The 12,844-nt window shown below is 48.4% G+C and overlaps 6 protein-coding genes across 6 annotated transcripts; 1 reads left to right on the top strand and 5 right to left on the bottom strand.

Moving 5' to 3' along the window:
• Positions 1 to 480: 480 nt before the first annotated feature.
• F5147DRAFT_45993 (uncharacterized protein) lies at positions 481 to 3,419 on the bottom strand. The gene is made up of 6 exons (XM_041429905.1): positions 3,110 to 3,419; positions 2,828 to 3,049; positions 2,264 to 2,778; positions 1,966 to 2,211; positions 1,236 to 1,913; positions 481 to 1,182 (listed from the first exon to the last, which is right to left on the bottom strand). The coding sequence occupies exons 1-6, from the start codon at positions 3,259 to 3,261 to the stop codon at positions 596 to 598; spliced, it is 2,400 nt and encodes a 799-aa protein (XP_041295826.1). The 5' UTR covers positions 3,262 to 3,419; the 3' UTR covers positions 481 to 595.
• A 2,027-nt stretch (positions 3,420 to 5,446) lies between these two features.
• F5147DRAFT_46012 (uncharacterized protein) lies at positions 5,447 to 6,606 on the bottom strand. Its single transcript, XM_041429906.1, has 3 exons — positions 6,346 to 6,606; positions 6,169 to 6,293; positions 5,447 to 6,112 (listed from the first exon to the last, which is right to left on the bottom strand). Exons 1-3 carry the CDS (start codon positions 6,477 to 6,479, stop codon positions 5,532 to 5,534), a joined length of 840 nt encoding a protein of 279 aa, XP_041295827.1. The 5' UTR covers positions 6,480 to 6,606; the 3' UTR covers positions 5,447 to 5,531.
• Positions 6,607 to 6,711: 105 nt separating this feature from the next.
• F5147DRAFT_46019 (uncharacterized protein) lies at positions 6,712 to 8,118 on the bottom strand. The gene is made up of 2 exons (XM_041429907.1): positions 7,626 to 8,118; positions 6,712 to 7,576 (listed from the first exon to the last, which is right to left on the bottom strand). Exons 1-2 carry the CDS (start codon positions 7,870 to 7,872, stop codon positions 7,038 to 7,040), a joined length of 786 nt encoding a protein of 261 aa, XP_041295828.1. The 5' UTR covers positions 7,873 to 8,118; the 3' UTR covers positions 6,712 to 7,037.
• Positions 8,119 to 8,135: 17 nt separating this feature from the next.
• On the top strand, positions 8,136 to 8,775 carry F5147DRAFT_46026 (uncharacterized protein). Its single transcript, XM_041429908.1, has 3 exons — positions 8,136 to 8,248; positions 8,316 to 8,350; positions 8,463 to 8,775. The coding sequence occupies exons 1-3, from the start codon at positions 8,221 to 8,223 to the stop codon at positions 8,715 to 8,717; spliced, it is 318 nt and encodes a 105-aa protein (XP_041295829.1). The 5' UTR covers positions 8,136 to 8,220; the 3' UTR covers positions 8,718 to 8,775.
• A 425-nt stretch (positions 8,776 to 9,200) lies between these two features.
• On the bottom strand, positions 9,201 to 10,561 carry F5147DRAFT_680928 (PAP2-domain-containing protein). Its single transcript, XM_041436342.1, has one exon. It carries the CDS (start codon positions 10,547 to 10,549, stop codon positions 9,320 to 9,322), a length of 1,230 nt encoding a protein of 409 aa, XP_041295830.1. The 5' UTR covers positions 10,550 to 10,561; the 3' UTR covers positions 9,201 to 9,319.
• A 180-nt stretch (positions 10,562 to 10,741) lies between these two features.
• On the bottom strand, positions 10,742 to 12,506 carry F5147DRAFT_770655 (uncharacterized protein; the record flags this gene model as incomplete). The annotated part of the gene is made up of 13 exons (XM_041441168.1): positions 10,742 to 10,966; positions 11,023 to 11,074; positions 11,133 to 11,367; positions 11,426 to 11,560; positions 11,616 to 11,675; positions 11,787 to 11,888; positions 11,941 to 11,951; positions 12,013 to 12,041; positions 12,105 to 12,143; positions 12,199 to 12,213; positions 12,266 to 12,285; positions 12,339 to 12,371; positions 12,434 to 12,506. The coding sequence occupies 13 exons, from the start codon at positions 12,504 to 12,506 to the stop codon at positions 10,742 to 10,744; spliced, it is 1,029 nt and encodes a 342-aa protein (XP_041295831.1).
• Positions 12,507 to 12,844: the final 338 nt, after the last annotated feature.

The following is a 12,844-nucleotide window of genomic DNA, read 5'->3' on the forward strand; positions in this document are numbered from 1 at the left end:
AGAGGGAATCGTCATGACAGCCTCAGAAACACCTTTACGGTAGGACTTCAGCATGTTAAATTACGTCATGAAGCCACTGCCCATCTGGACTCAGGCTCTATCTGCGTACGGGGAGGGGGGGAGGTTCAGAGCAACGGCGGGTGCGACTTTATTTCGACACTCCAAGGAGAACTCACCGTGACCATGCCGATCAATATTTGACTTGAACGTCAACGTCGATTCAAGTCACTGCTCTGTTTGACGTACCTCTTCTTTTCCAACCTTCAGTAATATCAGAGGTTGGACTAAGAAATTAAGCAGTGGGCGAACGTGTAGGTGGACAACGGCCTTCAAGCTTCAAGACGTGTATCCACGTTCTTCGTTTTATATTTTGTTATCGCATCTATGACTGGCGCCACTCATCCCGTGGGATTTGTATTGATCTCTACCTCGGTTGCTCTCACTAGGCCTGAGGCCAGAACGTTAACGTTAACCTCCAGCTTGAACACGCAAATACAAAAGAATGGCACCGTGTATGATGTTTGTTTCATACATCAAATCTACAACATAGTACGTAAATCACATTTCAGAGGCGCTGCCCCAGCTGCAAGCATACCTAATCTACAAGAGAAATATTGCCTTCACGTACATTCTGGGGCACATGGTTCTGGAGCAATGTCTGGAACACTTCATCGTCCGCTAGAACGGCCGCGGATGGGCTTATTGATTTGATGATCACGTCTAAGCACTCAAAGGCAACTTTGAAACTCCCTTCGTGTGATCGCGTTGGACGCATCGTGCTCAGCATTGCCAAAAAACACGTTTTCTTTTCTAAGCACCCCATGGCATCTACCGTCAGCCATTCATCCAGTGGTCTGCGCTTCCTGAGAAGCTTGCCCTTTTTATACCGAAGGCAGATCCAGGTGAGAACCCAGACGAACGATTCAGCATCATGACGGTACACGTGCTCGACTCGGCCTGCGATGGCGTCTGGCTTGAGAAGGTCTAACGCCATGAACGGTACCGTTCCTGTGCGCTCGAAGCCTTTGGGAGAGCCTTGAATCGAGGACAAGGAATCTTTGATCGACGATAAATCGAAATCATTCAGGACGCTCATAAATCGACCGCGTAAGCGGTATCCCATGAGATTACTGGGACTGACGTCGCGGTGATGCACTCCCCTCTTCCAGAGCGCGCGATGGCCTGTAGCAGTAGTGAGTGGATGATAAACAGCACGAGAAGGACAGGTCACTTACACTTGACGACTTCCCACCATGCGAGGAGGAACTCCTCACCGCTCAGAGTCGTGATTGGGTCAAGCTTTCTGAATACGATGATGTATAGGACCCGGCTGCCCGCGTCGTCGATCCCTAGCGCCTTTCTGATTATCGCTGTGGAAGTGTCTTCAAACTTGTGGAACCAGACCATCTCTGGAACATGGCCCAACACATCTGGATCTTCATTCGCAATCTTGTAGACCTCTTCGAGGATCTCGGGCTCGCTCTGGCGTGCCTCTTCTGGCCAAAAGAGCTTGGCAACCAATTCGGTGGATTCGCTGAGGAAATGTGAACGCCGCGGCAGAGCCGACAGCGCCTTGCTCTTCACGGGAAAGACCGTGGTTGCACGTCCCCGTAGACCGAAATGAGTCGCGCGTTTCTCAGACCTCAAATCCAGTGTAAGGTCGACGCGCTTCCTCTTATTCTGGCCCTTCTTATCCCGGTCGTCCTTGTTCGTGTCGTCCTCGTACTCGACGATAATCTCGCCTTCATATCCAGGTTCAGGTTCAAACAACGGGTGGAGGCCCCACTGCTTGTATCCCATGCGCTGCATGATGAAGAGCAAGACCACAAAGCGTGGAAGGTCCTGAACGAAGTTGATGCCAGCGCATTGAATCGTGTGCTGACGATCAAACCACCAGAGATAGATGATATCGTCTGGAATGAGCGATTACTTCGATGACGGGACAATTGCGTTGTATCCACTTACTGTTTACTATACACGAGATGACGTGCTGGCGCACCGTATGAGCTGCGAACATCTCCGCAACATACAAGCCATTCTGGATGATAGGATGGTGTTTGTTCGGACCCTTCTTTTTCTTGTTCCCCCTCTCCTCCTGCTTGGATTGCCTCTCGTCATCCTGCCTGGATCGTTTGCTGGTGGACGGCTCGTTTGAGCGTAAATGATCGGGGCCGCGTTTGTTGCTTCTGAGTCGGTGGGATATATTTTGCACTGCGTCGCACATGTCAAAAGAAGCAGCGGAGATACATGCTGGGCGACTTACCCTCGTTCGAGGTACTGTGGGAGGTCTGAGCAGTACCAGTGGTAGACGTCGAGTCTGTTGACTGATCGGACGAGTCCGTTTTCTTCATGTATTCCATATATAGGACATTAGGAGTCACGTAGTCCTTAGTGTAAGCAGACGGTGGATGAGGCAGACGCGGCTTCGGGCGTTTGAACTCAAATGTCGTTCGGACATCCACCCACTGGAAGTTCTCATGGTCTTTGGTGGGCGCCTTGCACGCAGACCGGTAAACATCTTTGGATTTTCCTTCCGGTATGATATCCGCGGCAGTCTGGTGAGAAACGACGACGATGTCCGGTTTGCGGCTGGACTTCTCGCCCTGATGTTCTTGGTGTATGAACGATGGATCATTCACATGAAAAAGGATATTGGTTTCATCGTCGTCTTGAAAAGCGGGCATTCCAGGTACGTTCACCTTCCTCAGTCCACGAAGCGCATGATTGGCAGCCTCGACGAAATCAGAGTAAGACGGGGTTTCGCTCTCGATATTACAGCTTGATAATGGCGTTAGTCTTTTGTGCGCTCTTTGAATTGCTGGCTCACAAATTAGTCAAGTGTTGCTTGATCTTCTGCGCCACACCTGGCCCATTGCAGAGGGGCAGGACAGCCTCGAGGGAAGTATCGAGTAACGTGGACTTCTGATTGGGATGAAGGGATTGGTTAGGATCTGCGCACATTTCGAGGAGCCGCTGCAGCATTTCGTCTGCCCCGCATTTCTTGAAGTTCCTGACGTCGCGAGCGATCCATGGACGAACATCACTGACGCTGCATGAATAACGGGGTTCAGTATGGATAATAGAGGTCGGAACAGAAAATATGACGCACTCGACGCCTACAGTGTCGATGTGTTCGCTGACAACAGCGGAGCCGACTGCGTGTGGGGTGGACTTAAGGTCGGCGGGCAAGCCAGACTCGGACTTGCGAGGAGGTGTGGTTGTCACTGACGTAGTGGCGGCGGCGCTAGCATTATTGGACATGATGAGGCCTTCCTAGGAATATGGAAAAGAAAGGTGAACTTCGGGATGAAGAAAACGAGATTTGAGCTCGCTATTTAAGCTAGCGCAGCACTATTGTCGGACATTTCGAGTCAAGGTCCACAAGTGTTTGAATTCGAAGAAGTTGATGGAAATCTCAGTCTGTCGGCTACAATTAATAAAAGTTGTGGCACAAACGGTTGACAACGCATCACTTCATCAACACGACCCACTGGCACCTCATCCAGATCAGTCTTGAATTTTCAAGCAGCAGTTGTATCTTCTTTGTATCATTACGACAGAAAATCTAATACATCGCTGCTGTTACCTTTTGACCCATCTATGATCGAGTACGATCTCTTTCTCAATGAACATTTTTCTAAATGTTTTTTTGACGCTCCGCAGGAGTCCGCACATCGCACAAGCTTCTTCGAAAGTCTCGTAGAAGAATTTCACTGATTGGAGGAATGGTTTGTGGGCGTCGAAGGACTTGATAGTCCGCCTGATAGCCCAGCGCCCAGCTGTCAATTTCTTCGCGGCGGCCATCACCGATTTCATGTACATATTCACCAACCTTTCGGATGACGGATAACTGGTAAGTACTTCTACTTACAACATAAGGAATCTAGATTCTGGTTGTCTTATCAGACTCATCTGTCTTCCCGAACAACCGGGCTGCGATCATTCTCTATGGTTGAAAGAGAACTCAGGAGGCCTCAAAATCACTCAGCTTCCTCAAGTTATGGATCGTTTCTGTTGTCTTTGGCACGCATCAGGTGTAGTTTCCTTTGCTATCTGCCTTTTATTGACACTCCGTACGTTGCACAAGGACGAAAGTCGCGCAAATATGGATTCCACTGATTCAAGTCCGCAAATGAGTGGCGTGTGGACGTCGAAGAACAATAGATGGACCGATAGCAACTTGCGGCGGCCATTCACCCCCATTTTGATTTACAAATTCTAAACTTCCATATCGCCAACCTTTTGGACGAATGAACACGCGAATATGTAAGAAATCTGATTCTGATGGTTTTCTCACACGTCTCCATCTACCTCCAAAATATCGGGCTGTGCTTCCATTATCTGCAGTGGAAGTCGTAGAGATGGACCCCCGCTACTCCCCTGGTATCGCCCCCAGGGAGTGGAATCACTCATTCTATAATCCTCAAGCCTCGGAGATTGATGGTCTAATGCGATAGCGCGCCGTGAATCCTTGAAATACGAATCTCGGGCGCCATGTATATATATTTTTTTTCAAAAGTTCTTGGTTATTGTCCGTTGATGTGAAGCCCTATGGTGGACACTACCTACACTATTCTACTAACTCTATATGTTTCTTGGCCTTGTGCTGGTGTCTATGCTGTGCAGTGGTCCCGACTTGTGCGGGAACGGCCAGCCTCTTCCAGCTCTTGATACGATGATGATTGCTGGTGGGTTTCCTTCAATCCTCGTGGGGGGGATCACATCTCCGATGACTGACCTTCGTGTGGCTCAAGTATACAGACACCCGATCATTATGAACTAACGAAGTGACCTATCTACCGGCCAGGCTTTATGCACATGGATGATATCCAGATGCTGGGTGGAATGATCTACGGAGAAAGGCGATGTTCGAACCAGGCAATTTTTTTTTACTTGATTGTCGCGTGATGGAAGAACTTCGTGCCAATGGTTCGTGGCGACTTTTACGGTATCTTGACACGTATGGACCTCTGTTTTTACTTCATTGGCTTCAGCTACAGCTTTCCATTACACGACGATTCAGTAAAACATGGTACATTCGGCATAGAAGGACTCGATTGGCCGGCTTCAAAATTCATCGTTCCTATGTAAGGTCAAATATCTCTATGTAACACCCACCGCCACCTTTGTGGTGATTGTTGTTATATATATGGTCAACTATAGCCTTATAATATGGTCATCAGTCCACTGATGCATATCATGATGGTCAGTGTTTAGCTTCCCCGACCCTCCCCGACCCCGCTAATGTTCTCGTCCTGTTTCGGTGGTCTTCTCCGCTTTCCATCAAGCTGGCAGATAACAATATTTGCTAATATATGGCCGGCGGTGATACCCATAGAGAATATTGAAATTGAACAAGCAAAATATGTGTATCGATCACTCTTGATAGAAATTGGCAATCTTAATTCAATATGATGTACAGAACCGTAAAAAAATACTCAACAGCTGCGTGTGTTTTCCATTGAATCTACAAGATTGTATGTAGTACCACATTTCGGAGGCACGCTGCTTCAACTGCAAGTATATCTACTCTACTGGCCAGACAAGAGATTGGCTTGAATGACATCTTTCGGCACATGATACTGGAGCCATGTCTGGAACACTTCCTCATCGTTCGTGGAAGCGGGACGCAATGGGCCTCCATGTTTGTAAACCATCGCTAAGCACTTCTTTGCAACCTCCCAGGACACACTGTGCGATATCGGTGTCCGCAGATTTTTGCTACCTATACCCTTAAACATGAAGCAAACCTTTTTCTTGGCGCATCCAACAGCATTTGACATCAGCCATTCATCCAGTGGTCTGTCCTTACTCAGGAGCTTGCCATCTTCATACCGAAGGCTGACCCAAATGAGGACCCAAATTAACGATTCAACATCATGCCGGTACACGTGTTCGACTTCGTCTGCGGTGGCTTCCGGTGTGAGAAGGTCTAACGACATGAATGGCACCGTTCCTGTGCGTTCGAAGCCTCTGGGATGATCCTGTTTAATCGATGACAAGTCAAAATCGTTAAGGACGCTGATAAATCGACCACCGAAGCTGTATCCCATAATATTACTGGGGTTGACGTTTCGGTGATGCACGCCTCTCTTCCAGAGGGCGCGATGGCCTGTCGGAGTAATGGGTGAATGATAGAGAACAAGAAAAGGACATGATGGCACTTGCACTTGACGACTTCCCACCATGCGAGGAGGAACTCTTTGTCGCTCAGCGTCGTGATTGGGTCAAGCTTGCGGAGCACGATGATACGTATGACCCGGTTGTCCGTGTGGTCGATTCCTACTGCCTTTCTGATTGAGTTCAGTACGAATAATGGTGGCCGGAACTGGAGATCTAACGCACTTGACACTTAGAATATCAATGTGTCCGCTGACAACAGTAACTGCGTGTGGGGTGGACTTGAGGTCGGCGGACAAGCCAGAGTTTCCGGGAGGTATGCTTGTCACTGGTGCAGTGGCGTCAACATTATTGGCCATGATGAGGCCTTCCTAGGAAGATAGAAAAGAAAGGTGAACTTTGGGATCAAGAAGACGGGATTTAAGCTCGCTATTTAAGCTAGCGCAGCACTATTATCGGACATTTCAAGTCAAGGTCCGCAAGTACTGATAGTGGACTGATAGTTCCTATTCGAATTCAAAGAAGTTGATGAGATCCCAAATTCTCGGTTAATTTTTGTGGCGCAGTATCACTTCATGATGAACACGACCTGCCAACATCTGTTATTGATCGCGAGAGGTTAAGTCGGTATGTGAAATAGGCATGCAGGTGTATTGGAAATACAATACTTCGCCATTGAACGGCATGGAATACCTAATGGGCCTCGCAGGTTTTAGGGAGGCGTTCGAACACCCATATAGCCAAAAACTGGCTCCTCGACGTGCGGAGGAGCCGGCTGTTATTGGTGACGATGCAGGAAATAAGTAGCTGAGCCCCAACATAATAACACGTACGTGGCGGTCAGTCTGATTGGTCAAAATGATCCACGTTGATTATGAAGGACCAAGCCTATCGAGAAGGGAATGACACGAATGTGCTCAGACCTTAACCAATCTCCCCACTCGGTGCCAAAATAGACGTTCACCAGTCTCCCCTTCCTTCCCCCAGATACCTCCTTCTCCCTGCACCCATCCCCCAACATCCTCAATCCACCTATGAGATGGGCGATCCAAACGACATCCATCAAAAACAATACCCCACAACGGTGTCCAAAAACGCTGCCACCACACAACATCCTCCCTCTCGCTAAGCACATGTTCATAGAACAACATCTGACCCCCAGGTTTCAGCACCTCCGTGACCAATGAAGAGATGGTGGATTGTGGCGAGGGGACGGAGCAGAGAGTGAGGACAGATATGAGAGTGTCTACAGGTGGGTGCGGCGCAGGAAGATAGGAAAGGATGGCAGAGATGTTTTCAGCACCACAAGGGATGATAAGGAGCGTTCCAGCATCTTCGTTGTACCCAGCAGCAGAGGCAGTACGGCGCAGCTTTGCATGCATATGCACGTTGGGTTCTACAGCTACGTATTTCGTGACACGCGAATGGTCGAGGTAGTTGATGGTGTGGCCGTGTCCTGTCTTTTGTATAAACAGATTATCGTTTCGGTGGAAGAAGAGACGCACCTGCACCGAGGTCTAGCACAACACCATAGGCGTGTGGAGTGATGAGCCCTTTTTTGACCGCCCTTCCGGCTTCGTCAGCGCTATCACCATAGAGGTCCCATACGTGGGACATGAAAGTGCGGGATATCTCAAGTGGTTGGAAGAGTAAGGAGGGGGCATGCCAGATTGCTATAATCGTAGGCCAGAGGCCGCCGACGAAGCCAAGACGTAGGTCTGAGACCACTCCGAAGGCTGCACCGAGGCGCATCTCAACTTGAACTGTCGCACACAGTAAGCACTTGATGGTGCAGTTGACGGAGAGGGAGGCATGGCTAGCACATATATTTATATTTTATCGGTACTGGACTGAGAATCAGGATTCGCATGGAGTTTGTTCAGGATCGTGATGAGAAGATGTATGTGGGCCCCGGGTGTTTGCCGTGACGTGCGGCTGCCGGCGCGTAGTACTAATACTAGTCACGTGGTTTGTCAACACGACGGAATGTGCTATGTTTGAGATTCAGACCTGGACAAAGGATTCCGAATTTCCGATAGGCCACTTGGATGATGAATCGATGACCTACTAGCAGACTCGGATCCACCAGCATCCTCCCAGATGAGCCTGTCGTGGTTCGGTCTCATTCGTGCGTAGCATCCATTCTTTCAAGCTATTGCTGCCTAACGGCCAATGACTTATTACCGGTTCTCTAGTTCTTCATCGCATGCGAACCATCTATATCGGACAGGTGAGGAAGCTTACTTGAAGTTCTTTCGCCTTGATCCCCCGGAGTTTACTATATTGCCGTATTCGCACCGCGACGACCACTCCCCTATCATCTATTCATGCGGTCTTTCAAGACTCCATGTTTATCATCGGGGACATCAAATAAGGGCAAATTGAAGACGTGCAAGTTATCAGGAACGTGTTGGTTCTATACCCAGGCGCTGGTGCATTGTTCTCTACCTTCACCAGATGTCTTAGTATCAGATCTTACTCATCATCTGTATTCTGATGAGCTACAACAAAGCCATCACGATGCACTGCGCACATCGCCCAGCTTCATCCGGGTCGAACGCGTATATCAACAATATGCATTAATATGGATATCTTGATCGTGTGGCAATATCGAAAGTACATATGCACGTGGGATCATGGGCCTGCGATCGGATTCTATGCAGCCCTCCCCCTCAGCTCTCTCATCGGCCCCTGCATGTATATCTTGTCCATCTACCTGTCATAATCAGAACCAGTGTTACCGTCGACTGTTAGAATACTGGTACTATTGATCGTTAGTGCGTGAGTCGTAGCTTCAATGTCATATACGCCACACTCCTTGCACCCAGGTCCACCTCTCTGTGCGCGTATCGCAACAATGCAGCACGCGTGTTCGTCGGTGCATCGCGATTGGTATCCACGCAGATTGAACCCTGGGCTCATTCCAGGCGTTTAGGACGCGCACGCTCACCATTCTTTCATTTGCAAACCAGAAACGAAACGGGAGCAGTCGTTCCACAATCAGGTCCGCACTGGAGTAAATGTCTGTCGAGGTGTACAGGGGTGCAGCGTTGGAAACGTTATTCTTCATGTGGTTATGATTTTGAATAAACCAGCTTTCATCAAATTGAGATTGGACTATGTAATGCAGATTTAGAATCACACAAGAATCTAACAATCATAACCCGGGTATATGCAAGAAAACCATCCATCTAACGGACTACCTCCTACTTTCAGGTGGGAACACGAACCCAACACCAGTGACGGGGCTCCAACCCTCCTCCCCGGCTCTTTCATCAGGTCTGATGAGGCTCGCGATACTAGCTGTATGCCTATGCCCTCTCCCCTTCCCTTTTGCAGGATTCGGCGATCGGTAGGCAATAGGCGTCTCTTCCTCATCGCTGAGCGTCCAATCGCTCGCAAACTCGTCTGCGCCCACACCGCCTCTCCTCGATTCGAGATCGTATCTCTCGTACTTGTCCCCAGCAACATTAACGCTCCCATTGCGCAGCTCCTCGGGGACGAAAAAGTAGAAACAGGCGGTGGCGAGACAGGCACCACCCACGACATCAATAAGATAATGATGGCTGAGGTACATAGTGCTCCAATAGAGGACGGCTGCGTATGCCCAAGCCCATTTCGCATACTGGGGCCACAAGGCGGTGATGAATAGTGCTTCGAGAGTGGCCCATGCGGCATGCAAACTAGGGAATGCACCAAATACGAGGGGCGAGCTAGCAAAAGTGCGTTTGTAGCCATCTCCACCGAACAGGTCGTCGATGCGGCCTAAGCCGCCTGCGGATCCGGGTGTGCCGTATGCTGCAGGTGTAAGGCCGTATATGATTTCATACCAGGGTGCTGCGCAAGGGAGGACTATTTGGGCGAATACGCCTATACAGTTTTGATAGCCAAAGGCTTTTGCGAATACGGGGAGAGTGGGTGGGCGGAAGAGCCAGAGGAGAGCAGCGAGGACGAGGGGGAATGTGTAGTGGATAACGCCGTATGGGAGCCAAGCGATGATATCGAGGACTGGGTGTGTGAAGTGAGTGAGGATGTCACTTATGTTTGCGCCGTAGAGGACGGATTCGAGAGTTGGGAGGAGGACGACGTGGACTGCGGGGCGGTGGTCTGCGGGTAAGAATTGGTTTGAGTAGAACATGAGAACCCATGAAAATACGGGTGTTGCAGGTATAAAGAATTGAGAAGTGAATGGGGTGAGTAGGGCGATTGCATATAAGATTGGTATTGCTAATTTGTAGGGGAATGGAGGGACTTGCATGAGAGCGAGCCAGAAGAAAGCAGAAAGTATGTGAAGGATGTAAATCGAGTCTTTGAAGGTGAATTTGTATGCACGGAACTTGTTCACTGTATCCCAAGGTGAAAATGACTTGTCAAGTCTATTCACCCCGGCTATAAGCCCGTTCACTGTGGCCCGCAACACTGGTCTCATGGTAAAGGATGAATGTCGTGGGAATAAAATCATTCTAAACATTAAGTTCATCATATATGTAGATCACGAGACGTTTCGCTGATAGTAAGTAATACAGCACAGCAGTCTACTACTTCTATATATCCTCCGAATCACCAAATAATACTACAACGAAATTCCAAATAACCGTGGTTGATCATTTGGATCGCCGTGCTAAACATCTCCACCAGTCAACACACCTTCGCCCGGAGTCAACGCATCGCCACCAGCCTGGAAATGGATGGACGTCATGCGTGTGCCCTCGTCGGGCCTGGCCACGAGCTCAGCATGATATTCGCGAATGCTGAGGATCAGACGCGGTCCCAGCACAAACATCTGCAACGCCTGTGCAACTTTGAGAACACCGCCAAAAAGCATACTTCCCACAGACGATGAGTACTGTAGAAATGATGATGAGCGGACAGACATAGATGCTTAGTCGCAGATTAGCACACCGTGATATTTGGAGACAGTGAGCCCAGGGTGAAGCAAGCTACAGTAGCAAAACTAGCACATGCAGAACTTCAGTCAAACAAGATAATAACATCCAAACTACCAAACTCACACTGCAAAGTAAAATGCGTGACTTTGAATTAACACCATAAAGCAGTCCCCAATGGTCGACCCTGTCGAGGATTGTCGCAGCTCACGCAAGTGTTTTATGACAATCCAGACTGCAAGAATGAAAGCGAGGATCTCCCATATAGCGGTGAATATCAAACTCTCGTAACCCAGATCCACCTGGTGTGTGTCCTCATTTGCAGTAACACACACATAGTTGCCAAAAATGATGAATTCCTCTGGTATTTGTCCATGAGTTTCATGTGCTCGAGGGTTTTATCGATAATTAAAGCCCACCCGCTGAAACACCGATGTGTGCCATGACTGTCATAACGCCGGAGAAGATTGTGGAAGCCAGCAAGATTACAACAAGGAAGGCGAGCAGCTTTTTGGGTCGTCCATACATGGCATATATCCGAATCATCATGATGACTTGCATGATATTTCAGTCAAGTCAGTATCAGGAAGGTACCGCAGGTGAGCTCACCGCCCAGCATAGCATTGACGACGACAGGCATCCATACCGATATGAAGTAAATGATAAGGCCTGAGAACAAAATTTACTGATGTGCATTAACAGACTCGATGCCTCGCATGAACTTACAGCTGTTGCAGTCGTTATGTTTAACATGACAAGGTGACTGAGAATATCACTCACTCCTGTGTAGGAGTGCAGTTAGTAATTGAATGGGAATGGCAGCCATGGGCGCAGAATGCCCACTATGTCTGACATTGTCTATTATCGGGACCAAGATATTCACTACATGCCGCCAGTTAGAAGAAGCGAACAGTCTATTTGAGGGGATACATACATAATAGGACGCTAATTGGAGATATGATTGTCAGTATAGAGCAATGACGGCTTGTTAGCCGCGCTAACTTACACGTAATATGATAGTCCGATGTAGCGCACCTAGTATATGTTGAAGTCGATTCAGCACAACATGTCGATTGCATTCATAACACGATAACGTACACAAACATAAAGAACGGTCATGAAGGACCAGTGTTGCCTCTGCTCCAAGTCAGCTGCGTTATCCAATTTGCTTCTGATACAGGACATTACTTACCCAGACCAGTTCGAACTGTCAAAAAAAATCTCAGTGAGACGTGGCTGCATCGATGACATCGACTTACCTCTTGTCCGAATGTTAATGCTTGAATGCCGTATAGATATTAATGATACCTCGGAAGGTATTGTTTTGCTCACCCCAATCGTATACCACCACGGCAGAAGATACGACTGGAAAACCAGTCAATGGTAGTGAGACGTCACCATCTTCATCCAACTTGCTCTCTACTGACCTAAAAAATAGGTGAAAACCTTGAAATTACTGATCCACGGCAACCAAGTGGGATCATTTGAGACTACGGTCATATCTGGATGGGGTGGATGAGGTTTATGCTGCGAAATATGTGAAGGCGCTGAAAATCAGTCGGCGAAGCGATATGTTCCAAATCTAGTGCTGTCAAACTACCACATTCTGGCCATTTCCATCAATGGTCGTCTAATGATACCTAACGTAGACTAACTGCAGAGCCTCGTTACGTGAGAGAACTTATTGATGAAGGAATGTGTTCCAATGCTGTTCGGCACGTTCTGCACTGCTTCCATCAGCACATGATCATCTAATCGCTAGCGTTTACTGCAGGGCTTCATTCAGATAGCTAGTAGATTATTATTCTGTTGCACCATCCAATCATAACGCAGCAACG

Source organism: Suillus discolor (assembly GCF_016758755.1).
Source record: "Suillus discolor strain FC423 chromosome Unknown F5147scaffold_12, whole genome shotgun sequence".
Taxonomy (NCBI): Eukaryota; Fungi; Basidiomycota; class Agaricomycetes; order Boletales; family Suillaceae; genus Suillus; species Suillus discolor.

Coding starts and splice junctions, on each gene's coding strand:
- F5147DRAFT_46019 (XM_041429907.1), bottom strand. CDS start 7,872: ATGCGCCTCGGTGCAGCCTTCGGAGTGGTCTCAGACCTACGTCTTGGC. Junction 7,577..7,625: donor TGTGCTAGACCTCGGTGCAG/GTGCGTCTCTTC, acceptor TACAAAAGACAG/GACACGGCCACACCATCAAC.
- F5147DRAFT_45993 (XM_041429905.1), bottom strand. CDS start 3,261: ATGTCCAATAATGCTAGCGCCGCCGCCACTACGTCAGTGACAACCACA. Junction 1,914..1,965: donor CATCTCGTGTATAGTAAACA/GTAAGTGGATAC, acceptor CGCTCATTCCAG/ACGATATCATCTATCTCTGG. Junction 1,183..1,235: donor ATGGTGGGAAGTCGTCAAGT/GTAAGTGACCTG, acceptor CTACTGCTACAG/GCCATCGCGCGCTCTGGAAG.
- F5147DRAFT_46026 (XM_041429908.1), top strand. CDS start 8,221: ATGAGCCTGTCGTGGTTCGGTCTCATTC. Junction 8,249..8,315: donor GTCGTGGTTCGGTCTCATTC/GTGCGTAGCATC, acceptor CCGGTTCTCTAG/TTCTTCATCGCATGCGAACC. Junction 8,351..8,462: donor GAACCATCTATATCGGACAG/GTGAGGAAGCTT, acceptor CGGTCTTTCAAG/ACTCCATGTTTATCATCGGG.
- F5147DRAFT_46012 (XM_041429906.1), bottom strand. CDS start 6,479: ATGGCCAATAATGTTGACGCCACTGCACCAGTGACAAGCATACCTCCC. Junction 6,294..6,345: donor ATTGATATTCTAAGTGTCAA/GTGCGTTAGATC, acceptor GAACTCAATCAG/AAAGGCAGTAGGAATCGACC. Junction 6,113..6,168: donor ATGGTGGGAAGTCGTCAAGT/GCAAGTGCCATC, acceptor TTACTCCGACAG/GCCATCGCGCCCTCTGGAAG.
- F5147DRAFT_680928 (XM_041436342.1), bottom strand. CDS start 10,549: ATGAGACCAGTGTTGCGGGCCACAGTGAACGGGCTTATAGCCGGGGTG.